Source organism: Dunckerocampus dactyliophorus, chromosome 11 (genome assembly GCF_027744805.1).
Source record: "Dunckerocampus dactyliophorus isolate RoL2022-P2 chromosome 11, RoL_Ddac_1.1, whole genome shotgun sequence".
Lineage (NCBI taxonomy): Eukaryota > Metazoa > Chordata > Actinopteri > Syngnathiformes > Syngnathidae > Dunckerocampus > Dunckerocampus dactyliophorus.
The window spans coordinates 21,806,322-21,834,145 of record NC_072829.1 but is presented as its reverse complement, the minus strand read 5'-3'; the positions used below and the strand labels follow the sequence as shown (position 1 = coordinate 21,834,145).

The window sequence follows — 27,824 nt, the reverse complement described above, 5'->3', positions numbered from 1 at the left end:
GTGTTCGTTTAACCATACACCTTGGCCCTCAGCAACACACCTCCTTCCATCACACTACGCGGTTGCTAGGCAACAGAACTCTGTGGGGGTTAGCGATTGGTGGGAGGCCTTTGAATTAGTGGTGAGAATACTTGTGTCAGCACACAGTGTTCCGGCCATCCTGCAGCCTACTACTGCTGTCCATCAGGACACGGAAGACCCTCAAATTAGGCATGATAAACATCGTCAAAGTGAGCACATTTAGTTGTTCTAAATAGGAGAGCTTGGAGGGAGTATGAAAGGCATTGTGGTGCCCAAGTGTTTCTGTGTGGGTGGCTTCCTCCAGCCTCCTTCAGGCTCTTGCTCCTTTTCTGTGCAGCAACAAATTCACCAATATTTCACCATATATTTTACTGCAGGCAAATGTATTTATCATCCTTTCTTTTTGAGCTTCTTTGAGATGTTTGCATGCACACACATTCATTCAATGTTAATGAGGTGTTTTCAACTTCTGCATTCCTCAACATCCCTGGTGATGGTTTTATCTCCACTTTAAGCATCTTCCAATATTTCCAACAGTCTATTGCACATTGGTTCCCCCCTCAAGTGAGCTGCCCTTGTGTTACTACTATGAGTTAATTATTACAATGTAAAGATGATTAGATGAGCGCTGAACATAGATTTTTGCTCTTACATTGCCACTCACTACCAGAGCCCAAGCGTGGTTTCCAGGGAAACTGGAAATGTGAAGCTTTTCAACAGGCACAGCAGCCACGGTTTAAAGAGCGACGATTGCCTCAGACAGATTCTTCTAGAGACAACCCTGTAACCAGCACAGCAGTCAAGAGCAGGGAGAGAACGCCACACATTTCAGGGGCCATCAACATCAAGTTTGGACCATGTTTGACCTGAATCTGACAAAGAGACTTGCCGAGGCTTCATCAGTCTGATTTGAGCGCTCTGGTACGTCTCCTGCTGTTTGTTTTATCGTGTTGTGCTTTTTGGTTTATTTTGGCATTATTCATTTAATACACTTCATTCTGGTACATGCACTTCATACCTCAAAACTTGAAACAATGTGCGTATCAGGGTAATCATATAAGACAATGCCATGTGGTGGATAATTAAGCAAATAGTGTAGTATACACCGGAACCTTCAGAGTGAACACGATTTATTTAGTGACGCTGGTTGACTGTTCCAATTTCAATACAAATGTTCTATTTCCATTCCAGGCTCAAACAAGCTTTATATTCTACAAGCAATGTTTTAATTAATGTAATTTTATATTTATTTTAACCATTCCAGATGTTAACCATAATATATGTATAATAAAACTAAAGCAAAAAAAATATCTTGTGCTTTGCGGTTGATTTATTCATATGTTCACACTCAAGCTTGTTGGTTGTAAAATAGCAAAAGTGTTCATAATGTGTGTGTAAATTATATTTAAAGCGGCCCTATCCAAGGCAAGGCAAGGCAAGGCGAGTTATTTATACACAAGGTAATTCAAAGTGCTTTAGAGTAAAGAAGGGTAAAATCACTTCATAAAATCATTCCATGAAAACATAAAATCATTCTAAAATCATCACATAAAATTCCATAAATCATTTCATTAAAAAATAATAAAATAAAACTGAAGAGTGCAGAAAAAACTACTTTCAATTGTTAGATGGACAGCTGAATAGAAGTGTTTTCTGCTTGGATTTGAACATTGCCAAAGTTGAGGATTGTCTCACATCTTCTGCAAGATCATTCCAGACTTTGGCAGCATAAAACTAAAACGCAGTTTCTGACTCTGGGCACCCGCAGGAGACCACTCCCTGAGCTTCTCAGAGCCCGAAATGGTTTAAATGGCTCTAACATATCAGAGATGTACTTTGGCGCAAGAGTATGAAAAGACTTGTACACAAGTAGAGCTTTTTTAAAGTCTATTCTCTGAGCGACAGGAAGCCAGTGCAGAGACCTGAGTACTGGACCAATATGGTTATATTTCCTGGTTCTAGTCAGGACTCGAGCAGCAGCATTCTGGATGTACTGCAGCTGTTTTACTGCTTGTTTAGAGAACCCGGTGAGAAGGCTGTTACAGTAGTCTAGCCTGCTGGAGACAAAGGCATGGATTAATCTCTCTAAATCTTAGACACTATTCCCTTGATTTTGGCAATGCTTTTTAGGTGGTAAAAAGCTGATAACATTATTTATTTAAAGTGGCTGTTAAAGTTCAGATCTGAGTCCATTATTACCACTATGTTTGTAACCTGATGATTAGGTTTTAGAGAAAGAGTCTTAAGGTGACTGATAACATTTTCTCTTTGTTTCTGTGGGCCAAAGACAACGATTTCAGTTTTGTCTGAGTTTAGCTGGAGAAAGTTGTTTTGCGTCCGCACTCTGATCTGTTTGATGCAGTGACAAAGTAACGATTTTAGAAAATAACTCTCCCTCGTTCTATGTAATATTTGGTTGAAAGCATGTAGCTTTTCTTTGTAGAACTCATAATGAACCTGGAGCTTTAACTTGCGCCATTTCGGTTCGGCTCTCTGGCACTCCCTTTTCTCTGCCATGACAGACACAACATCCTACGTCAACAGCAACTTTTCACATTTGTGTATATGTTTAACATGATGTAGAAGTGCCAAATCATGAGGTTAGTGTGTTTTTAAATGATCCCTGATTTCATGTTTATGCCATTCCTAAATCTTATAAATGAGAACTTCACGACATTTCTCACATCACATCACAACTTTAAGAAGTCCATACATGGCAACTTTTTTTAGATGTAAGAAATGTGTATCTAAACCGGAGTAAGTCAGTAATGAGAAGAGCTAAAGCCCTACCACATGGTCACTACGACTCTTCTCTCGCCACTTCACGGACAGCTGTTTTGCAAACAAAGCACAGTTCGATGCATCTGTATGCAGCTCTGAGGAGTGGTGGAGCCGACCCCTAGACTCCAGACCCATCACAACAGAGTGAGCGTGTTCAGGGAGGAGGCTGCGGAATCCGAGCTTTTCGGTCAACAGGGGAAGAATGCAGACTTACCCTGTGCACAACCTTGAGATTTATGGAGTATTTTATAAAAAATAAACTTACTATAGTGCTCCAGTGGGATCCAGTATCCAGTAAAAGCCCCTGAAATGGGCAGGATAGGGCCCCTTTATTAATTCTATTGTTCAGCCGCACATGTTTTTAGGTTGCAATAAGTTGATAAAGATGCCAATTGCTACTATTGTTTTTTTGTTGTTGTTAAACGGCACACACACACACGACATATTTTCATGTTTGATGAATGTTGATGTTTTTATCCCCGCAGGAATATCTCCTACTTTCAATCAGGGACAAAATGGGAAGTCTGAAGAATGAGACGCAAGCTTTTGACAAAGAGGACGGAGAGCATTCACATGGTGACACTGTGCTTGAGGAACCCGTCAAGAGCACAAACCAACAATCATCAGGTGGAGGGGGCGGTCAGACAGACATGCTTCATAATGCAAGCCATGCTGATGAGAAAAGCTTGGTGGAAACAAAAGATCAAGCTCAATTAGGGAGGGATGGTGACCAGACTGAAGCTCTACCCATGAATCCTGAGGATGACAGATCAACAGCAACTGAGAGGCCCCTCAACTGTGGAAACGATACAAACATATCTGAGGACAAAGTATTGTTTCCTTTGCCATCAACTATGGACCCTTCTGACCCAAATTCCCCCGCACCTTTTGGGCAGCACCATATGCGCACGCAGGTCAGCCTGGAGGTGGTCCAATGTCACTCAACAGCCACCAGCCCCATGACTCCACCTGAAGGGGGACATTCCTTCATCTTTCCAAGCTCCTTGATGAGTTCCGGCACTGTGGGATGCTCTGATAGTAAAGATGCGGAACTGCAGGTGGGTAAGCAAGTGGAGTTCTGCTCGGTGGCCACATCCCCTATGACTCCAAAGACGCCCTCGACCACAGCTTTCCCAGTACTTACTGGGAGTGCAAAGACAACAAAGAGTTCAGCAGAAGTTCCGTCTGATAAAATCATCAACTCAGATTCTTTTCCAGAAAGCTCCACCTGTTCTGCTTCTGCTGGGTCACGCTTGGAAGGTAATAACAAGCTGTGTAAGCCACAACAGATGGGAAGTATGGACCAAGACATTACAATCCTAGTGACCCACTATGATAACACTCGGGGCGAAGAGCAGGAGGAGTCAGCTTGTTATCCCGTAGAGCCAGAAATGGTCAAGCTTGAGGAAAGTCAAGAAGATGACAAAATCCAAACAAGTGACACAGAAGGAGACCAAACACCTTCAAAGACAAATGTCAAACTTAACAAAGTGGAGGAGAAAGATGTGACAAAGCCTCCTGTCCCTGAATCCCCAGCGCCTGTTGGCTTCCACAACATTCGCACACAAGTGAGTCTTGAAGTGGTGCAGTGTCACTCAGTGGCCACCAGCCCTATGACGCCTCCTGAGGGTGATTATGCCTTCCAATTCCCAAGTCCTAGCATAGCAAAAGACGCAGAGATGCAAGTGGGCAAACAAGTGGAGTTTCGCTCTGTTGCTACAGCACCAATGACGCCAAGAACGCCCACCGTCACAACTTTTCCTGAGATAAGAAAAGAGGCTAGCATTGGGGAGAACATTGTGGAGGAGGAGGAGGAGGAAGAAAGGCAAGAAGAAGTTAAGGAAAAGGAGGAAGCAAGTGAGGAGAAAAAGGTGGAAACCACTGAGGAGGACAACAACTGCAAGGAGAAGAGCGAGGAGGTGGTGCAGGAGGTGAGCTGGGACGAGAAGGGCATGACATGGGAGGTGTACGGGGCTGTGGTGGAAGTGGCTGTACTGGGCTCGGCCATCCAGAAACACCTGGAGAAACAGGTGAAGAAACAGAAGAGGCAGCCCTCGTTGCCTCCCCCTCCTCCGCTCAACCCCTCGGCCATGCCTCTGACCCCCGAGGCCACACAGGGGGGCAGGAGCCGGGCGGCCAAGAGGGGTGAGCGAGATGACAAGGTGGGCCGGAACAGAAGAAACCCCTTTCGGCATCTGATGGAGAACATGCAACAGCCACATTGTTGCTCTCGAGCGCACACCACAGAGTGATTTATGATGAGCCATGTCACAAGGAAAAGGACTACATGATGCCTAAGTGTCACAGGGTGTTACACACCCTGTGACACTTGATTTTTGGGCCGGCTTTATCCTGTGTCATTCACAAACCACTGTCACTTAAGTTAAACTTACCCTACATTGTGTCTGCAGAATTTCAAAAAACTTGATGCCATTGAACCTCAGAAGTCGAACACAATCTGTTCCGTGATTCTGGTTGACTTCAAAGTCTATTTTTCAATTTATTTGATTAACGTAATGGGGGGTAAATTAATTCGGTATAGGCTCTAACTGGTGCCGTCAAAAAAACCCAAAGTGAAACCAAAGTGAACCAAACTAAACATGTTCTTTTTAATTAAATAAAATAAACATCAAGTAAAACTACGAGCTCTTTGATTGTGTTTGCAGAGAAGATTCTGGAAAATGAGCAGGCTACATATAAACATTTCATTAGCTTTGCGGTTGCTTTGTTTACTTTATTTTATTTGAGTTTATTAATTATTTAACAGGGACAATGTGCAAACATACTAATCTTTACAAAAAGATGAGATGCGATTTAGCTACAGCTGCTTTCCATCTGCAGTCCCTGGGCAGGTAGGTTAAAAAATAAAATCAACAAACCGCAATCAATAAAATACACTCAACATTCCTACAGTACAGTATATCCAACCGTATAGCCATCTTCAACCATTCACACAACACCTCAGTCAACAATTTAAAATGAATACATCACCGTACTTTGCAAATGACCATAAGTATAGTTAATGTTGACATTGCTGACTTCCCAGGAATACTTTTGTACTGGTTAAGTCATTCATACCGAAAATAGATAGGTTGTGAAATAGGAAAACACAGCACAGTATTTGTTGGCAAGCCGGTCAGTTTCATGCTAGTCCTGAGCCACAATGCGTGCAGCTACATACATCCATGTTAGCATCTGCTTTGCAATACTAATGCGTGTAAGTAATGTACCGTATATTTAATTAACTGTATCGTTCATATGTACAGCCAGACACTTGCATATGTCACAGTAAGTTCCATATCCGGTTCTATGGGTCACAATGTTCATCTTTTCCGATAGTGGTACCCTTCAGCAGAGTTGGGGAAATTACTTTTAAAAAGTAATTAGTTATAGCTAGGGGTATTCAGATGTGATATTGATCCGAAAGCCGAGTGTGACTCAAGGCTGCGAAATCTGTATTGTAACAAAAGTTAAAATGTTTTATGGGGACACCCCTAGTTATAGTGACTTATAGTTGCTTTACCAAAAAAGTAATTGAATTACTAATTAATTACTCATTTGTAAATGGAGTTAATTACCATGAAAAGTAATTACTGCATTACTTTTTTGACAAACTGCAAATATGTCAAAGAATTGGGAATTACTGAAAGATGTTTGATGAGATTGGAGTCACTCACAATAGGACTTAATGTACACTTCACATGTATATTCTTGCCTTTTACATCTATGATGAATTACCAGTACTACTACTTTTAACTTGACAGACCTTTCCGGCTCACCATTGTTGCATCGAGTTCCCTGAGTGACGTTGGCGAACGAGTCAAATCTTTTGAATGGTTCTTTTGAGTGAACAATGACAAACGTTTCCCCAGTTGCATATAAAAACGACTCTGTATTATATTGTATATTCTTATATAGTCGTCCCTCGCTACACTGCGGTTCGAAGATGGCTCCCTTGCTCTATCACTGTTTTTCAAAAAATGTATTAATAAATAAATGATCACTGTTTCGTGGTTGGCTATGGCCTATTATAGGTAAAAACATATTGAAAGACAAGTCATATGTAGTATTCTGTTCACTTGGCGTCAGTGTTACAGTCCTACATGACATAGTGCAAAAAAGTTCTCCTATTCTATTACGCATTTGCCTTTTTACTTTATCCTTCTTCCCCACTTAGTGTCAGACTTACTCACGTACTCTTAATTTTAGAAAAAATAAATTGGAGGCTAACCAGTTAGCTCGGTAGATTCCTATTGTTAAAGCGGCAGCCCTCTCTTGTGTCCCGTCAGAGATCCCATAGCCTGCGCATAAGCGGTGTGCAATGTGGTGTAAACAAAACTAGCAGTATTGTCGGAGTGTACGTCTATATACGGCAGATTAATGTTATCAATCAAGTGACAAAGTTCATAGTGAGGATGGATGATAGGCTCATGTCGATCTTTTTTTAATGCCATGCGATCAACCCACATTACGTTCGAGATACTGCAACAACAGGGAACTTTCCCAATGCTGGGGGTGAGTTAATGTCTTATTATTGCTTAATATGACTACAGTATAAGGGTATTATTTAATGTCTACAGGGCCCCAATGATGTTAAAAAACGTTTTTTAGAAGGTCATAAACAGGTTTTCTATGCTTTAAGTATGAAAATATTACATTTATTAATATTGATTCCTACTTTTCACTTAGCAGTTAACCGCGACAAACGAGGGACGACTGTATCTACAAATCAGTTCTCAACGGTACACATAAAAGAGCCGTTTGAAAGACGTGATTCGGCCACGAACGTAACATCTTTAAGAGTGAACTGGCTAGAGGATAACAGCTGTTCGATAACAGTGCAAAATAACATTTCACTGTCGATATCAGCAACTGCGTTGTAACATTTGAAATAGTAAATAAATACATGACTCTTTACTGGAGGAAAACAGTAATGGTGTTGGTAACTCTGCCCTCCAGCGGTAACACTTAAAAAAGCAAAACACAACAATTAATTATGTAGATGATGTATGTGCTGTAGCGCCACATGATTTGCTGATGTGACGCATGCTTGTTTCAAATCCAAGTTTTATTTGCATTTTTTTCAAGGCCTTTTTGGTTGGAACCCAAATTTGGAGGTTCCACTCCATATTGATGTCATTGTTAGCTATTCTCCTTTAATGCCCGCCTTCCTACCGTGATCTTTCAATTGTCCACTTTTATCTGCTTTTTTTGTTGAAGCACTTCAGACATGAGCATGAAACCATGGCAACAAGTTCCCCGTCTCCTGGTTGCTAACAAGCTGCATGGATGGAGATGGATCAGAGAGTCACGGCCCTGAGGTCGATGAGTAAAATCAAGAGGTCGTGTCGTGAGGGATGTGAAATACAAATGGATCTAAATGTCAGTTCAGGCTTTTGTATGTGGTCCCGTATTCTGCTTTTAAACTTGGAACCATTTTCTGACTTGTTTTGTGGAAAAGTAAAGCACAAAAGCACAATCATGAAAGTATGCCTTCAGCTATGCGAATCTTTTGTTATTCTCACAGCAGCTTTTACCATTGTTATTTAGTTGTAATAAAGTGAAGCAATTATCGTATCTTAAATGTAGTTTAGTTTCAGAATTGTCGGTCCTTGATGTTGTTGTGCAGACAATTAGAATCACATTTACCTTTAAGGAATTCGTTAATTTTTTGCACTTTTAATACATTCATTTTGATGTGACCAAATCTTTTCAGTGCTACTTGTAAAGAGCTGACGCAGCATGAAGATGCAAAAAGTAAACAAAAAGACCTTCATGCACAACCTCATGTCATCCAATGAGGCAATGCAATACACTTTTCTTTTTATGTTTCAGGGCAGCATCACTGAAATTGTGTGCATTGTGCGTTACTATTATGACATTATTTTCATTTCCAATGAAAAACGATTTTCAAATTACTGCTTGACCATGTATGGACAAAAAAATAAAGCAATGTGCACAAGCCATTTGTTTTCACGTTCTTTTATATCCTCTTGATTAAGAGAGACTAAATACAGTTTTGCAGGTATTGTGACACCAGCGTCTCAGTGGCACAGTTGTACTGCAGCCAGATGATATTTGTTTTGGAGATGTAGGCAGGGGATAAAACACGATAATACATGGATAAAACAAATCTTACACCAGATGTTGATAAATTATACATGGGAGCAGAGCCAGCTGGCCCATTAGCCAAATGCTAAAAAAAAATTCAACTTCGATACAATTATATTAAAACTAGTTATTACTATTAACTCTTAAAATGGAAACACTCTCATTGATTCAAATGTAAAACAATGCCCAATTCATATTACTACAAATGATTTTGGACATAGTTTTGCATATAGTTGTGTACAGAGTAAGTATTTTGCATAGCTATTTTATTTAGTTTTTGTAAAAAGTTAGTACATGTAGTACAACTGTAGCTTATATATAGTTTTGTATTGTGTATTGTAGTATTGTGTGCAAACTGTGTGGTTATTTAAATTGTTCGATGTTGATTGTTGTATTTATTTATTGCTACTTTTATTATTTATGCACTTATTTACAGGATTTTTATTTTGTGGTAAAGGTATTTATATTGTAGTTCAGATTTTTAAAAATAGATTTGTAATTTGTTAACCATGTCAATTGTAAATGTAAATTGAGTGACAAATTATTTTACAAATTAAAGACAATGGCGAAAACATTGTCATTCCGTTTGTTTTGCAAGTGCTGTAAATTGCCAATGCAGGGGTGGGGGCTGATAAAATGTTGCCTAGGGCGCCACATTGGTTAGGTCTGGCTCTGCATGGGAGGCTGTATGAGCTGGATATCCTATGCCCTTGTAATTATCTGGTAATGTAATATTTTTTTCAAAATGTCAACTTTGTTGTACAACCAGTATGTGCAGTTAATTCCAGAAGTATTGGGACAACAATGTTTTTATAAATAAAACAAACAACATGTGATTAAAGCTGCATTTCCCTCTGAAAATGGAGGTGCTCAGCATCAAATTAATACACTTGAATCACACCTTGATTGCTTTATTTCAACTCCATTCGCAAAATCATAAAAAACTAAAAAAAAACACTGAGAGAACCAAAATGTCTTCTTGATGCTGAGCATATGGACATCACTAAGCATGTACATTATTTAAATAAAAACATTTAAGTAAATGCAAGTTATTGTGATTGCACAGAGGTCACATGCATCCGAGCCCTCTGGTCAGTGTCTACCGTGATATCACAGGTCTGTAGTGCTAAATGCAGGGTTGCTGAAACCCACTTGTTGATTGTCTGAGCCTTTCTTCTGGTTCCGCTGAGCCAGAGCAGCACCCAGAGGCTCAATATACTCTGGTAGCCCGTTGTCCTCCTCTTCCTCCTGGATCATCTGCTGTTGAGAGGCATCTCTCATTAGACCAGTAGAATGCTACACTAAAATGGAAGGCAGCCTTGCAAAGCGTAGATTTACCATAACAGGTTTTATGTCCTTATCAGATGTGTTCATGTCGTCGCTATAGTCCAGGGAGTCAAAGCTTGAGCGAAGAAAGCAGAAAATGATTACGAAGAGCACACATGTATGTGTATGTATCAGTCATCTGCAGATCTGATGGGTGTACAAAGCATTTGCACCCTCTAATATGTTGACCTCTCCCTGGCTCCACCTCTCTAAGTATTTACGTCCCTTTAAGGGCCACCATAGTTTGTGCAGGTATCCAGGAATGCAGAAGTGAGACAAAACAATTTTGAGTCATTGTATTTAACACGCCACTCTGTTTCAGAGGTAGCGCATAATTTACAGTATATGATGCGCTTTATACACACATACAGTATAACGCAAACGACACTGCTGTATTCTTGGGCTCTGAGACGAGCACTGACGACACTTTCTTCTTCTATTTTATTGTTTTGGTGTGTCACATGGTTCTGTCTGTGTCTGTTTACAGCGCCACATGTAGGTGTGCCTTGTCTGTTATATTGTTTTCACCCAGTAATCTGTGACTATTTACTGATCCAACACTGTGTGGACACAATTTAATCCAACCCTAAGGTTTTTTTTTTAAAACGAAAGAGCATTCCAAGTGGACGGAGCCCAATTGTCTGATTTTGGGATCTCGACTCAATGTGTAAAAACACACAGCATTTGCAAAAGATCCAGGCATCCATCTTCTATGCGGCTTATCCTAATTAGGGCCGCGGGGGTATGCTGGAGCCTATCCCAGCTGACTTCGAGCGAGAGGTCGCCAGCCAATCGCAGGGCACATATAGACAATTCAGGTTCACATTCACCAATGACCTAAAATGCATGCTTTTGGAATGTGGGAGAAAACCACAGTACCCGGAGAAAACCCACGCACGCACAGGGAGAACATGCAAACTCCACACAGAGATGCCCATGCGGAGATTCGAACCCAGTTTTCCCGATCTCCTGGACAACATGCTAACCACTCATCTACTGTGGGCCCAAATTGCAAAACAGTTGCAGCAATATTCTGCCTTTCCTGGGTAAAAAAGTAAAGGTGCCGTACTGCCTGATCTGCCGTTACGGATATAGGTTCTCTTTCTAACAGAGGCTTGGGATTGAGAGCAAGACCCTATTTCTGGTCCAACATCAGTAACCTGTGACCTCACAAATCATCTTCTGGATGAATGGACAAACATTTCCAACATCTTCGAGTGGAAACTGTTACAGGTGTAAATGGGGAGCCATCTATATTTTCTTTTATTTTCACCAGTGGATCGGTGTCTCAGTGGAAGGTGCTGTTTACCTGACTTTGTCAACATCTGAACTTTCTTCATCCATGTCCAGGACCATGGATGTGTCGATGTTGAGGTTGAGCACTGGGTTTGCCCTGCCAGTGAAAAAGATGGCATTGAGTCAAGAATAAGGCCTATTTTCTACAATTCAGCAAGAGTTATTGATTGACATCTTCTGACCCCTCCATGGTGTACTTGTTGGTCCCCGGCACCACCGGGCCGCTTTTGAGGTTGTCAGATGCCACCATGGTTGCAGAATTCATGGCTTTTGCTGCCTTGAGCTTCCTTCTGTAACTGGAGTGTGAAACAAGGTGATTAACATAATGGCCTGCCTTGACAAGACACCAATGGCCTACACTGTAACCTTTCAAAGTCCTTACTTCCTGCGAGTGCAAACCAGCGACGTGATGAGAACAACCAGAACAATGATGAGACCCGCAACGATGCCGATCAGAGGGTACTTGAAAGGGTCAGACTTTGGAGGGTTCACTGAGGAACCAGCCTGAAAGAAAGCATAAAGAATTAGCCTATTAATTTAAAGTGTAATTGTACAATCCAAAGTCAGCTGGGATAAGCTCCAGCTCATGGATGGATAGAAAAGTTTTCCCTGAAAATAGGACTTGTTTTGGAGCAAAAGAGAGTTATTAGCAATATGTGTATAAAATACACAATTAGGTAATTGTGGTCAAATCTAGACAGAAACAACAAATTAGCTGGAAAAATGATGGGAAAACGACATTTCCCAATTGTCTCATAAAATCAAATCCATACTTACAATGTACATGAGGCCTAACTGCTCCAATACAAGAGCATGTTGGGGATCGGATATCATCACTTCCACTTCATCTGATATTATAGCCGTCCCATTGGGATAAACAAAATATGCCACCATGATGCTGCCGACGGAAGCCCTATGATTATAATACAACCCATGCTTTAAATGTACATTTTGTTGCTTTCTGTTTGATTTAATAACATTAGACCCGCAACGTGTTTAAAGGAGCACTTGCACCCCCTACAGGATCAAATTGGTTATCAACTTTAATGACTGCTGGTAATTAAAGAGTTCAGTCAGTGTTCATAGGAAAAAAAAAAACTCACCTGGATTCTTCTGAAGTCTCCTCACGAATAGCAACAACTTCAACCATAGCTTTGGTGGCAGAAGTAAGTGACCTGAAGAAATGAGCGCTTAGCCACAAAAGAATAGCTAAAAATATTTACATATTCATTTAAAATGCTATTACAATGATTAATGGCAACAAAAACTATTGATGGTGCAATACCACTTTGTTCCTCTAGAGGTGATGTTGCAACAGTGGTACAGGAGGCCTAGTTTGTGTGCTTGTAAAGTGGATCCCCGCACATTCAGAGTTCAGCATTCACTCCCCGCAAATTTGCAGATTTTTGGTCAAAATTTTAGAAATAGTCTATTTTTCCACAGAAAACAAGTATCATTCACCATAAGTCGGTAATGATTTATAAATATGTGATAATACATGTACAGCATACAGAAAGCCGACAATTTTTATATCTTTATGCTTCACTAATAATGTTTTTTTATCAAGCGTTGGGACTTTGCATTTTGTTTAGCGGCCCTTGAATGCACCATAATTGTTTGCTGAGAAACAGTAGCTTCTATCATTCGTCATGCAATTATTATCATTTATTAGTGGTGAGTACTTTTTTATACTTTAAATGCATTTAAGCAGCATGTGAGGCATATTTAGGGTTTAAACCTGGATTATGTCGCTTGTCAACAATGGCAATTGAAGCGACAAAGGGAGCGTTCTGGAGCTGAATCTAATCTAATAATTACAGTCGCTTTTACTGCAAATGTTGATCTGAATTTGGAGGAGAAGGTCAATGTCAAGTCAGCAGGAGGGCTTGGAGTAGGTGGAGTGCGAGCCATGTGTCAAATATAGACATTTTTATGAGTGTATCAATTGCACGTTTTCCCCGGTGGTCCCAGTGGGTGACCCCTGCAAAAAGCGGTGCCCTACTGTATATTGTATTTCACTGACTTTTTATAGAAAACTAAAAAAGCACCCAGAGCACGCAGACCTCCAAGCATCATAGTTCCCCCATATAGTGATTTGCACCATAGTTATTAGTCCTACATTTATTTTATCTACATATTTAGATTGCAAATATGAGCATGGTAGCAGTGCTAACATGCTAACATTGGCATGCTAACACCTAGCATAATAGTGTAAGTGTTTATATAAGTGTCTAGCTATGAAAATGGCTAAAAATGCTAATGTGCTAATGTTAGCATGGTAACACCTAACATGATAGTGCTAAGTCTTTATATAAGTGTCCTATTAAAACCTATTCAAATGGATAAAAATGTGACAATGCTAATGTTAACATACTGGCAATGCTAACATGCTTACGTTAGCATGCTAACACCTGGCATGATAGTGCTAAGTGTTTATATATGTGTCTACTCATGAAAAAAGCTAAACATGCTAGCATTCTAAAGTTAGCATGTTAGTAATACCAACATTAACATGCTAAGAAAAGTGGGAATCATTGGCATGTGGAAAATGACATGAATGTTCTTAATTAGTTGAATGTTTTGCTTTGATGTTGGAACGGTCTGAATCGGTTGAGAAATGTGGAAGTAGTAGTAGGTAATAGCATTTTACAGAAAAGTGTGTTAAATCTAGGATTTTGGATCACCCCCAAAATTTGATCAGTTCTTCCATACCCCATTTCCGACAACTCCTGAAAATTTCATCCAAATCCATTCAGAACTTTTCAAGTTATTTTGAACACAGAAATGTTTTGTATGTATTGTTTCCAGCCAGTATGGCCATCTGCCGCCTCCTTTCGGTTGTGAGTGTAAAATGTGGTGAAATGTTGCTCACATACCTGATGATTGAAGGTTCATTTTTTTCCACTTCAGCTTTGGTTTTTCTAAATTGAAGTTCAACTCTATACGATTCATCAATAGTGAAAATCTGCAATGTTACAATAACATTTTGACAAGGTTTAGTACAGATTGGCTCATATTTTCCTGTTGCATGATTCCTGTCTCACCTCCAGTGTGGTGTTGGTGGCGAGGCCGCCGGTGTCAGTTGCGGACACTGTTACTAAATATTTCCCTTTCACCCTCATATCAAGGCTCTCAGTGGTTCTGTATGCAGGAGGTAAATATGTTTGTGAGAAGATCCAAACATGCTCAGTGAAGTGAGACACGGAGAAAAGTTGCTCTCACTGAATGATCCCAATGTATTCATCCTTTTGCTGCGTGGTGACGGCCTCAAACAGAAAGTTGGTGACACCTGTGTGATTGTTAATGTCTTTGAATTTTACTTCAGCTACTTCAAATTCAATCTGCGCATTGATTCCAGTATCACGGTCTCTTGCCTATAAGAGAAGGGAGAACCCAATGTCCTCATCCTGTCTTGTGCTTATTTGAATTTCATTTATACTCACAGTGACACCCCCAACTGACGTCCCCTTGCTTGCAGTCTCTGACACGACAACTGAAGAAGGAAGAAGGCCAATCTTGATTTATTTTCTATAAAGAGGTTCAACTACCAGTATTGTTGGTGACAGGAAGTTACGTCAAGGTAAGTGATAGTGTTATTACATACAAGGCACTATGTGCGACTGTAAACATGTTCTGCAAGCTAAGCTTAATACTAATATAGTACAATATTGACTAGTTACAGTACATACCATATTGCTCGGATATAATATGACCTTGAATACAAACGACCGCTTTAAAAATGTTTCCAGTAAAACAAAAACTGGTGGATTGCATTACAATAAGATCACATATTTTTAGCTGCTCGACTTGTTTGAGAACTTCGCTTAATTGATCACCATTATCTCTTTTTCTCTCTTTTTGGTTCAATACAGTCTGTCAGGAATTGGTAGCTCTTTCTCTGGCTCGAGCCAATCACTAGCTATCAGTGCACTTACAACAATATTGTCAACCCATTGGAAATCGTCCCCTTAATATAACGTTCTGACTCACTGTGTCATCTTACCATGAACACTAAATTCATCACACAACAACTTAACATTCAAAAGGTATACCTGACAAATATACAAACATGTACCAATATGAGTTTCAAATGAAAAAAACAACTCCTTTAAAGTTTTACCATAATATATTATATCTGAGCAACGCATCATTGGGGCTCTCTCTCTGAGATGAATAAAGTATCTATCTATCTAGCTAACTGGAAAATGTACGCAAACTAAGGCTAAATTTTGATGTACATTTTTTACGTCAACTGAAAAAAACACTAATAGGGGCGTACACTAACCAAGGTTCCACTGTATTACTATGCTTGCTTCATTAAAAGCAATAACTCACCAAATATGGAATCCGAGAAGATGAATTGTGGTGCATTGTCATTGATGTCCTCAATGTTGATCACCACTTTTCCTGAAATGTTTCAAAGAAAGTCACAGGGAAGGTTTATTCATTTAAAGTCTTTTGACTTGCTGGCATTTGTGCTCTTAATGTTTCTCAGCAAACCTGTTCTGTTGTTGTCCCCTTTCTCAGTGTACTCATCTATCACCCGGACCTCCATCTGTGCCTGGTCGCAGAGCTCATAATCCAGCTTGTGTTTGGGGTTGACCATCACTTCTCCTGTCTCCTGCTCCAGCACAAACCAGTCACAAGGCGACATAGAGCCATTGCATCTGCATTTGAGGGAATCCAACTTGTAGATCAGAGAGTGGTTTCCATCTTTATCATTTGCAATAATTGTCCCAACAGCCTCATCAAGAGTGCTGTTTTCTTTTACTGAAAAAGTCATAGATTGCTCAAATTCGGGCGTTTCATCATTCACATCCAGCACGTCCACCTCCACCATCACCACTGCCTTTTTCTGCTCCAGATCTGTGGCTTCTACCCGTAGCATGTAATACTTCTGAGCACTCTCATAGTCCAACTCAACGTCCGGGTCCACGTTGATGTTTCCCATGTAACCTTGGTCTTCTGAAGAGGTGCGAATGATAAACCTGCCAAAAGTCCCATCAATGATTCGGTAGGATATGCGATTGAAGTCTGTCGTTTGATCCAAATCTTCAGCGAGGACCGATCCCACAGATGCTCCTGATTGCAGAAAATTGCGGTCCGTTCAGAAATTTACATTATGAACACTCAAACCTTAAAAAGTCACTCTCACCTTTTTCCCCTTCTTTGACACTGAACTTGTATGAGGAGTTTTTAAATTCTGGCGCATTGTCGTTGACATCCTGGGATGTATGAAAATCAATCATTCATGAGGACTTACAACATTAACGCCAACACAGCTTTGAAAACGAAACATGCTCAACCTGGTGCAGACATACCTCCACATTGATGATCACTCTGACTGTGGTGGACAGTGGAGGCATACCCTTGTCTGTGGCAGTAACAGTAAGCTCAATCTTCCCCTTCAACGCCGCATCCAAAGCCTCACGGTCCAGTTCAACTCTATTTCTCAGTACACCAGTGTCAGGGTCCATAATAAAGTATTCGCTGTAATTGCTCGGCATTATTGTATACATGATTTCACTGTTTACTGTGCCTGGTTCATCTGCATCAGTCGCCTGTACAAAGTGGAGGAAAAAAGACAGATCATGCTTCATTTTCTTTTGCAAGTTTTCTGGACCAGTCTACATGTGCTTTGTGGAATTGGAAAAGGCATTCAACCATGTCCTATATTTTGCGCGGATTGCTCCAGGAGTACAGGATGGAGCGCTACCACAGAACATTCAGTCTCAATACAAATCACACAAGGGGCTTGGTTTGTATTGCTGGCAATGTGTGGAACATGTTCACACTGGACGTTGATCTCTGTGAAGGCTGCCTGTGATGGATGGGTGTAAGTGTATGTATATGGAATTCATAAGGGAGGGAAGAATTAATGGCGAGAAAGTGGTACAGTATCGGAACATTGTTATGAAGGGAGTTGTCCCTAAAGGCAAAGCTCTCGAATTTAGCTCTCGATGTTCTGCAGCTTCAGCTTTGGGTAGTAAGCGAGTGAAGGTCTCGGGTACAACTCGATGAAATCAGTTCCTGTGAAAAGGTAGCTGTGCTCAGACAGGGTGAGGATGTCAATCATCTGTGAGGGACTTAGAGTAGAGTCATTGCTCTACAACAAGAAGAGCCATGGAGGTGACTTGGGCATATTTTTCAGGAATGTCCAAATGGAAAGACACCCAAAGGTAGACGTAGGATATGCTGGAAGGATTATGTCTAGCAGCTGGCCTAAAGAGCTCCTTGGTGTGCTTACACTGTTGGCCCCAGACCTAGATTCATTCATCGTTCTCTGCTGGGGTATTACCCAAGGCAGAAGCGCAAGAAATATAGAGGTCACTTACCTCTACTTGAAGTGTAAGCTGTGTGCCCTCTTCTACAAACTCCTGATAATATTCTCTGTTGATGACTGGATGCTGGTCATTGATGTCCGTCACAATGAACTCCAGGTATGCGGTCCCGAGGTTGCCACCTGAGTCTTTGGCCTGCAAAGTGGCCGAGTACGAAGATCTGACTTCACGATCCAACAGTGTCTGGTTTTTCACATAAATTTCCCCCGTATGTGGCTTCACGTCAAAATATGCCCGTCTGAAATGGACGAAGTTACAATAATGTGGTTAATGGTGAGCCGTTAAAGAAATCTCACAATGTCTTCTTTCAAGTGACTGAAGTGCAGTTGATATGGAAACATACATGCTTTCTGGGAGAAGCATGTAGGTGATGTTGCCTTGGTCCATCGTATCAAGGTCAGTTGCCTGGAAACAAGTGTGCTCTGTTTAGTACCTTACTATCTTACTCAAGCGTTCCAGTTGAGTTTCAGCTCAAATTACTTACAGTGATAGTATCCACAACAGTCCCAGGAGGAGAGTGTTCAGGCACCTTCAAGTCTAAGTATGTATCCTTTGGGAACCTGGGACTGTTGTCATTGGTGTCTTCAATCATGACAGTAACTGTGGCAGTGGACACAAAGCTACTTTCTTCTGGATCGCTGGCAATCACCTGTGTCGTGACAAAGCAAACACCATGTACTGTAGTGCTTCATACCAAATACAATAAGCAAACTTAATTTGGGTACTCTAAATATAATACTACAATGGAATCTTTCAAGTTGAATGTGTCTAAAGTCAACCAAACGTTTCTGTAAAAATACGCCTCAAAGTCACACAAACTCTTAAGGGTTAAACCACCATCAAATCTCATCAGACTTCGTTTAGAGAGCATTTAATGATTTGAATGTTTGCATTGAATATTTTTGCAATTTTGTGTTTTCTTGTGATACTACCACAGGAGGGTAAGTGGACAAATATGATCACAGAACTGTAAATAAAACTTATTGAGTTGTATAGTAACACACGTCTCTGTCAAGACTGCTCAGCACAATATGACCAAAGACAAACTTTGACAAAAACAAGCAGAAGAAAAGTACATTGTTCACTTCAAACTGCAAAATCTTAAGTCATTAAATCAGCTGTTTCTTTGCTTGTCTTACCTGTACAACCATTTGGTGTTTATCTTCATAATCCAGTTTTTGAGGTTGTTTGACCACAAGTTGAACAACGCTATCCAACATCGTAAACTGGGGCTCAACAGAAAACACGTCCTTGTCTTCTCCCTCCAGTGTTAATTCAATGCTTTTAGTCTGTTACAGAACAGGGGTGATTTATTTGACCATAAACACAATTCTGGGTGACAAATACTGTACAGTAGATTGTTTTGTTTTGTTTTTTACCTTATCCAGGTCCTTCACCATCATGTTTATGGGCACACTTGCCAGTAAGTGCTCGGCTATGTCCCCTGTGAAGTGACTTGCTTTACTACAGATTTTCTCCTCTCCTGAGCCTTCACACTTGTAAAATTCTGGCTTGTTGTCATTGACGTCATTGATGTTGATCTGTACTTTTGCTGTGGTGCTGGCGTATACTCCAAGAATGTTTGGCTGTGACTCAGTGGCCTAAAGTCACAAAGGCATGGCGACACATAATATAACGCATAGACAATTTGATGACATATGACTGGATTCTTGCAGAGTCTATTGACACATTTCACATTTACACTTTAAAATAGGCTACAGTATGTTGGAGTTGAAGTGGAGAAGCACACACGTTGTAATAACTATAAAACACAAGAACATATACCTTGACAGTCATGGTAACGGCATCACCAATATCTTCTCTGTCAATTGTCGACATTACAAAAATAGTGCCATTCGCGCTCGAGATTTTGAAAAGACCATCTGCAGTGGATTCTGTCAATCATTAGGGGGAAAATACACATACGGTAATTCTTACTCACTGTTGTTGACAGCAAAGAGTGAAGATGTTTTTAATGTTACCTTCAATGCTGTAGATGATCCTGTCATTAACGTCTATGTCTGGGTCAATGGCTGTCACTGTAAAGACAGATGTGTCCTATCCAAAAAAACATACATTTCATAATTTGAGTTCTTATTTACCATAAAAATACAACAGATGCAATACAACAGAAAAATGTGTCATTTTTCCCATTGCATATGCTGATGAGAAGGAACTCACCACTAGAGAATTCTCCTCTATGTTTGTGATGTAGGGAAGGCCCAGAAATGTGGGGTTGAGATCAGGGACATCCTCAACGTTAATGAAGTAAAAAGCAATGTTCGATAAATATTTAACGTCACTGTAAAAACATTTTCCCCCTCCGTCCTGTAATGGAAGATGTTGAAAGTCAAAATGAGTTTACAAACGTTGCCATGCTTGTGAAAGAGCTACTTCAGATGAGTAAAGTTAATTATTCTTCATTAAACAAGATAAACAATGATATAAAACATCTTAACATTCTGTTGTCCTGACTGGTTTTGACATTGCATTTTTGTAGGACTGTCAAATGATTAAAATGTTTTTATTATATTAATCACAATTTTTAATTAATTAATCATGATTAATCACCATTTGCCACTATGGCTAAAATATGGTCATTTTTTTCTGTATTTTAACAACAAGACACTATATACACTATATACACCCTGATCATAACTTTTGAACAGCCAATTTCAGTTTAATGGTTGTTTGAAAAAAATTGCTCACTTTGAATTTTTTTTTGTCTTACTCCAATTTCTTCTTTTTGCATTTTGAAGCTCAGTTTAGAACCTCCTTAAGATCCAACAGTGCAAAATGTAAATTCTTGGATTTGTATGTATTAACAGATTGAAATGAACACAAAATTGAAATCAAACAAAAAGTTACCACACATCTTAAACTATATTAACCTCTACAGTACCACCCAAAATATGGATACTCACAGTTGCATTAATCCTCAGTCGATAGTTAGAACTCAGTCCAGTGTAATTTAGGGCCCCGTTCAATCGGACTTCACCAGTTGTGGGAACAATATTAAACAGATTCAATCCATGACTTGGAGTAACCTAGAAAATAGCGTGTAATTCACCATTCACTGAAGTTTGTGGAAACTATCAAATATAGTAAGCACAGGGTGAAAATAAGTATTGATCGCATCAACATTTATTGTAAAATAAATATGTATGTTGTACTGACAGGGGGAAGCATGATGAAAAACAAAAAAAATAATACTAACAATATAAATAACTATTAATATTTGTCTATTGAACTGGATCATACATGTATTTTCTGTATGATTCAAATCAGTTTTAGCGTCTCTTTTCGGTTTAGTGCAGAATCCTAGTCTACCGTCTGAGTGCACTCAGTGAGTGCACTGAGTTGGATCATGGCACCTGCCAGTTTCTGTTTGTCAGCATGTTACAAATACAATGTTTCAACATTATATTATAACATAATAACAACATAATACACAGAAATGCCGTCAAGAACGTGCATGCAATACTCTCCTCATTTTGAAGCGGCGGGGGCGTGCGTGAGCTGGACAGGGTTTTTTGACAGCAGCAGCACTAGCTGGGGGGCAGCAAGTCGAATGCATTAAAGATATTTTTATGCTCATGTGCTCATTTTACAACAAAGTACTCGAACTTTTCCTGGAGAAGGACAGGGTGCATGTACTTCATATACAAAAAAAAGTTAAGACCACAAATGTTTTTCACGTAATAAAAAAAATTAAAAAAATGGAACTAAGAAGTATTTGAATCTTTCTCCTCTTTTTCTTGTTATTGTCTTAATGAGCAACCTGTTTTAACATAAAAAACCTCCAAATGAGTCTGTGCCTCACCACCCATGAAAATCACTGCATGTCACTGGCGTGGTGTGGTGTAATGATGTTCTTTCCGATTGCCTAAATGCTGCTAACTGGAACATCAACCTCAATAATTATTCCCTGTGCCATTTCCCTTTACTACACAAAACCTAATTTATGTCCATACACAGGTATGTGTGGATTACTTGGATTGTTACCAATATCTGGTAAAAATTTTACAGCCACATTGAAATGTATTTACTGAGAAAAATGTTGATGTGTTCAATACTGATTTTCCCCTCTTTATATGTACATGAATTACAGAGTATACTCACTTCATCAATGCTGTATCTAACTTGACCAGCATATGAAATGTCATCATCTGTGGCCTGTACTTTAAATAGAGAAGTACCTGTTGGGGTATTCTACGAAATGGATGAAGAAAAACAGATTAAATAAAATGATTCATGATTATAATTGCCAAATGTCACATTAATTCATTAATTGTGATTAATTAATTACAGTCATGTTTAGTGGGTTACCTTTTTTAATCACGTTAATGTAATTATTCATCTCTAACTTTACTGTATGCAAGTTGCCTTTGAATAAAATTCGCTTTTATCCATTGAGATTCTTGTGATTGAGAATTTGGGGGTGGAAAACAATGGTCAATCAATCTGAAGTGGACATTGATTGGCTATCATAGTATTTGGCCTTGTTTGGCAAAAGCTGATAGGCTCCCACTGTAGTTGGGAGGGCAAGGTGAGGAGCAGTAAGTAGCGGTGAAGAGACGTGAAAATAAAGGAGCATGTGAGAGTTGTCGGTCCAATGAATGGGAAATTTACATTTCAAAAACGCTCCAACTGCACCATTGATAAAGGTAGACTGATATGGCTTCTTTGTAAGAAGGAGTTTGGTTACCACCGAAGCAGCTCAAGTTTAGCCTACCACATCAACGCAAAGCTAACATTAGCAGTAAAGACGTTAGCAATTTAGCGAGCAACAAACTCGAGGAGAGCATCCCGTTATTTATCATTCTATGTAATGAAAGTATTCTGGAGACCCCAGGAATGTACTGACACACACACTGCTCATTCAATATATTTATGTCATTCTCAATATACTCAGCAAATAAAAGATGTCAAACATACCTCTGGCACTTTAATGTCATTGCTAGACTCCACAAAGTTTGGTCTATTGTCATTGGCGTCCTTTAAAAGTACATTTATTTCTCCTGGTGTCTGAAACACAGTGTGCAATACAAGCCATTAATATGATCAAATAAAAATGTATGTAGAATGTTGTAGAAAATAGCAATATTTTAAATTAACTTACATCATTGGGGCCATCTGAAACACTAACTCCAAGTGGCAATAAATCGCTAACCTGGAAAAAAGAGAAAGCCCAACAAAAAGAACATAAAGGCGTTGCAAAAACATTTTAATTAAATTACATGAAATCAGATTTAATTGTTACACCATACCTCTCGATCAAGCTTCCTTGCAACGGATACATCTCCTGTATTACGGTCAACACTGAAGTATATGGCATTGTCCCCATGAAGCGAATATGTCAGTGGATCATTCTCCTTATCTGTTGCTTCTATTTTGAATGCAAAGGAATCTGTGGAGATGTTTGAGTTAGCAATAGGTAATAAATAATATAGCAATGGTAAACAAAGTGATAACACTGAAAAACGTACCTACAGGAGTGTCTTCGCACACTTTAACTAGTAAAGTGCTGATTGTGGGACTGCTGTTTGCTGAAGAATATACAGTTAAAATGTACAATAGTTTTAGTATGTGTTGCGTTCCTGTGATAAATAACTTGCTAACACCGATACACACCGCGAGTTAGGCTGATGAGACACAACAGCAGGAAGCCTCTAGGGATCCCCTCCATAACTGCAAAAAACAATAAAAGTCAACCTCCTGAAAAGAAATGGACATAAATGAAAGTTGGGCACTTGGGCAAATCATTCGCCATTCATCTACTGTACCACTAATCCTCCCAGTCAATACCATATGTTTTAAACTTTTCCACCACCATTATGTATTCAATGTGTGACAGTCAAGTATTCATACTTATGCTATGTAAAATATTGCTGAACGCTTATAGTACAGCTTATAGTACAACACTTTGTGTTTCCAATTTTGAGGCTTCACTCTACCACAGTTTTTCAAAAATATATTACTTAATAAATCATGCTGTTTTGTGGTCGAATATGGCCTATTATAAGTCAAAACATATGCATAGTTAAGATAACGTTACAAACTAACTACAAACTACAACTACAAATATATTCAAAACATGCATTCAAAGACATTGATGTAGTATTCTACACTAGTCGCTAGGTGTCAGTGTCAATTGTAATGTTCGGTGAGACACAACATCACCGCACTTGATCACCGGAACAGCAGGTGTTTAATGCAGGTTTGAGTGATCTCACAACGAGCACAATAATCCCTAATAAAAATCTTGAATGAAAACACGGACTATTGTTAAGACCATAACCCACGCCAAGCTAAAACTCAACTCTGAACCCCTCACATTACTTCCTGCCCGCCACTCGTATTGCTCCCCTAAGGAACACATTCATAGCAACACACAAAATCTTAAATGGCTTATTTACTCCAATTATATCTACTGTATCGGGTAATACGAGTGTAAAGGTGACTATAGTGGTGTTAGTTCATGTCTAGAGGGCTCTAATAATGTTAAAAACTGTATTTAGAAGGTCGTAAACAGGTTTTCTTTGCTCTAACTACAAAAATAGAGGATTCCATGTATAAATATTGAATCTTACTTTGCAGAAATTCACTTTGCACAGAACCAATTAACCACTATAAACAAGGTACATGTATATCCGTTCCTCAGTTCATTCAGTTCCATTCCAGCTGCATCAAATGCCCTGATGTTTAACAGATGCTGTTTGGGAGATGTGACGTATAGATCAGTTCCATAGTACCACGAGCAATGACGCCATAGCATCACCCGAAGATTTCAGCATAGCACTATTTTGTCAAAGCGTCTCATGTCTCTCATGATGTAATTCTCAACTTTGACGCACAATCTTTTCTTGTAGAGCAGGGGTGTCAAACTCAATCCCACGGGGGGCCAAAACTCAAAGCCTACGTTTGGTTCTGGGGTGAAATGGACACCCAAGACCGGTCATTAACCCTCCTCTCTGGAGCTTCATGCAAGATCTTATCTTGTGGGGTAAGGACAATTCTGAGAAAGGTGAGGAATAAGAATTAAAAGGCTCAGTAACCTACAAAATATTCCATGGATCCAATCATTATTTCCCCAACTCCACCATTTTGAACTCTGGACAACGTGCATGTTCAACCGTCACACCCAACATGTGTAAACAGTACACAGTAACACGTATGTGTCATGGTTGGGTGGGGTTGAGCTGGGATGTGATACCATAAGAAGTAGGGGTGCACGATAAATATCGGACTGATAATTATCGGGCCGATATGAGGAATTATGACATATCACATCATTATGACTTCATGAATCTGATAACATTAAAAAATAGCCAATAATTTAAAAAAAAACCACCTGAAATGCCAGCATTGCTACGATGATGCCTGGGCCCCGGGGCTGGTTCCTATTGTTGTGGCATTTGATTGGTGTGAAAAAAGTTTGAAGCAAGCTGTGATTTTGCATGGAAATTATGGCACTGGATGACCAGCCCTTTTACTAGTAAACCCCTTGGAGACACGGTTTGTACTTATGAGCCGCTGCTATTTTTTAATGTTGTGTTAATAGTAGTGATGTCATGACATTTGGTAAGGACAAATCTACAGGTACAGATTGTCAAATCTAACTTTGTTTGAGTAGCTTTTACCCTAGGTGTGCGCAAACTACAGTTAAATCTCAATAAAAAAAATAATAGATCTAAAAGTTATCAGTTATAGGTATCGTTTTTGGTCCTGAGAAGCAGGTTATATGTAAGCTTGAAAAAAATATATTCAATGATAAAAATAACAGCCAGAGGGGAAATTAGAATTTATATGCATCATTTAACGCTATGATTCTTTAATGTCATTATTAAATTAATGTGAATAATAACTATGTCAAATAAACATAAGCAAATTTATTTTAGTGACATTGTCACGTTTTTTGGTAAAAGTAACATCAAATATTTTGTGACATGGTGATGTTCAGTTATCACTTCATGCCTGAGCTAAGTATGAATTCCGAGGCTTTAATCTTATTCACTATGCCAAACATTTAAATCCAGAATAGTGAAGGGAGACTTACCTGGCGACATACGCAGAAGGCTTTTCTCCCTCCGATGATCTAAGGAGACCTTTGGCTCTTGTTACTTCAAATGACAACAGTCTAACGGCTATAAATATAAATGATTAACACATGCAAGAGTCAGTGACGTGTCAGCAAACCTCCTCCATGAGCACAGTGGCAATAAAAACACTCCAAAACATCTGACTAAACATTGTAGTGAAGCTCATCACCGTGTTGTACACTGTTGTTTTCTCTCACACATGAGGGTGGCGAATCGTGAGAGTTGGACCCTGCGAGCAGGGCTATGTGGCACTGGTCCATACTGGGTCTCTAGCGTCCATTGCGGTGTCGAGGCTGCCAACAAAAGGGGTACAATGGCCAGACCCAATGGGAGCTCGGTCTTTTTTTACAGTGCGTTTCATCAGAAGCATTCTGCAGAAGCACTTGTCCGTAATAATGAGCTCTTCCCACTGAAGCACTTCTCCGCCCCCCTAATTAAAGAGCTTTACACAAATTATCTCTGCTCATTCATTTTTGTTTCAAAACAGTGCTGAAGCTCTATGTTTGGCAACATGTTTATTCTTCATCCAGGTTGGGAAATTGGGCTCTTCAAAAATCACAGCTTTAAAATCTGGTTGGTTAGAAATGCTTGAGGTTGGGAGACGACCATTCTACTACCTGAGCCATGCCGCCCCTTTTGACTTGTATATGTACATATGCATTTGACTTGTTTCTCTCCAACTGGTGCACCGCTGCTGTCAAAAAAACGCAAGCCTTTCCTCTCTATGGAAGGACGGCAGGGACAAACACCTTCACCCCGCTCCTTCTGGATGAGGAGAGACTGCAGCAGCTCTGCGTATGACATTTCTGTGACTAGCAAGAATAATGATGTCACACATTAAAAACATTACACAGGCTGTAGAAAGTCATGGTGTATAACAAATGTTTCAGCAACATCACCATTGGCTCTCAAATAGGGGTACTTGTAATATATCTTGACATGTTTTATTTCTGTTTCAGACAAGATCACTACACATAAGAACTATTTTGGAAAGAAATAAATCAGATATTGATGATACAGCACTGGGTTTTACATATTTTTTCAACCATAAATGCATTTTTTTTTCTGGTTAGAAGGTACTTGGCTGAAAAAAGGTTGAGAACCACTGCTCTAGATTCTTCTAGAAGTTACCAGTATCCTTTAGAATGTTGGAAAAGTTTCCCACAAAATTGTCTAATCAGATTAGGGATATGAACCATTTACATTATGTAGAAAACTATGAAAAATGTAAATTTTTTTTATTAATAATTGTTTTAAATTTGACTGCCTTTTGCTACTTTCATGTGACATTTCAACAAATAAAGAAAATCACTTCAACTCAGAATTTTGGCAATAAGTGTACATAAACTTGGTTTCATTTGAATAGATTTCTTAATATCAGAATGTAAATAACAGAGAATGTTTACTGGTCTACTGTTGTAGCCAAGTTCCTTGTTTATCTCAGTAGATTTGAGGTAGGCTTTGTGTAAAATTAAACATTTGGCGTGGTCATGTGCACACTACAAAAGTATAATACACTGACAATGATAAACAAGAGAATAAGTATGGATTTAGAAGACAGGAATTTCCGTATTATCCCTGTCTTATCCAATAGACTTTGGTTTATAACTTACTGTGTTGCGCACACCGCCACTCCTGATCAAGCAATAGAACCATGTTATATGAAAAGGGTGTGAAGGTAGTAAAACACTGCCGAAGCCCTTTCCAGAAACAGAAAGTCCTTACCCTCATATAAAATATCTGATTAGCAAAAACTACATGGAAACACTAAATCATTAAGTTGCAGTGATTACATGAGAGTAATTTGTGTGCAAATAAAATAAAATGTGTAAACTTTAAAGTGCTA

General features: G+C 39.4%; 2 protein-coding genes across 5 annotated transcripts; one reads left to right on the top strand and one right to left on the bottom strand.

Annotated features, from left to right (window-relative positions):
- Positions 1 to 21: 21 nt before the first annotated feature.
- LOC129189830 (G protein-regulated inducer of neurite outgrowth 1) lies at positions 22 to 8,768 on the top strand. 2 transcript variants are annotated; one of them, XM_054791944.1, is made up of 3 exons: positions 22 to 585; positions 692 to 942; positions 3,288 to 8,768. In XM_054791944.1, exon 3 carries the CDS (start codon positions 3,318 to 3,320, stop codon positions 5,052 to 5,054), a length of 1,737 nt encoding a protein of 578 aa, XP_054647919.1. In that variant the 5' UTR covers positions 22 to 585; positions 692 to 942; positions 3,288 to 3,317; the 3' UTR covers positions 5,055 to 8,768. The 2 variants fall into 2 exon arrangements, with proteins under 2 accessions (XP_054647919.1, XP_054647920.1); XM_054791945.1 differs by having other exon boundaries at positions 22 to 942; positions 3,288 to 4,733; positions 8,023 to 8,768.
- Positions 6,754 to 26,395, bottom strand: cdhr2 (cadherin related family member 2). 3 transcript variants are annotated; one of them, XM_054791942.1, is made up of 32 exons: positions 26,148 to 26,395; positions 25,936 to 26,023; positions 23,511 to 23,567; positions 23,366 to 23,425; positions 23,147 to 23,286; positions 22,999 to 23,049; positions 22,815 to 22,904; positions 21,999 to 22,088; positions 20,801 to 20,923; positions 20,058 to 20,204; positions 19,859 to 19,934; positions 19,662 to 19,771; positions 19,256 to 19,477; positions 19,016 to 19,165; positions 18,361 to 18,525; positions 18,220 to 18,281; positions 17,871 to 18,114; positions 16,857 to 17,096; positions 16,691 to 16,760; positions 16,036 to 16,617; positions 15,871 to 15,942; positions 14,979 to 15,028; positions 14,758 to 14,909; positions 14,580 to 14,676; positions 14,412 to 14,500; positions 12,639 to 12,710; positions 12,313 to 12,448; positions 11,918 to 12,039; positions 11,718 to 11,831; positions 11,549 to 11,632; positions 10,252 to 10,315; positions 6,754 to 10,173 (listed from the first exon to the last, which is right to left on the bottom strand). In XM_054791942.1, the coding sequence occupies exons 2-32, from the start codon at positions 25,943 to 25,945 to the stop codon at positions 10,024 to 10,026; spliced, it is 3,891 nt and encodes a 1,296-aa protein (XP_054647917.1). In that variant the 5' UTR covers positions 25,946 to 26,023; positions 26,148 to 26,395; the 3' UTR covers positions 6,754 to 10,023. The 3 variants fall into 3 exon arrangements, with proteins under 3 accessions (XP_054647917.1, XP_054647916.1, XP_054647918.1); XM_054791941.1 differs by having other exon boundaries at positions 25,936 to 26,395; XM_054791943.1 differs by having other exon boundaries at positions 6,754 to 10,170; positions 25,936 to 26,395.
- Between the last annotated feature and the right edge of the window lie 1,429 nt (positions 26,396 to 27,824).

Bases quoted from the DNA above. Each gene is read 5' to 3' on its own strand.
- cdhr2 (XM_054791941.1), bottom strand. The intron at 14,910-14,978 runs GTGAGTATAAAT...CTTCTCTTATAG, and splicing joins CGTCAGTTGGGGGTGTCACT to GCAAGAGACCGTGATACTGG. The intron at 11,633-11,717 runs GTCAGAAGATGT...TTTCACTGGCAG, and splicing joins AACAAGTACACCATGGAGGG to GGCAAACCCAGTGCTCAACC.
- LOC129189830 (XM_054791944.1), top strand. From the start codon at position 3,318: ATGGGAAGTCTGAAGAATGAGACGCAAGCTTTTGACAAAGAGGACGGA.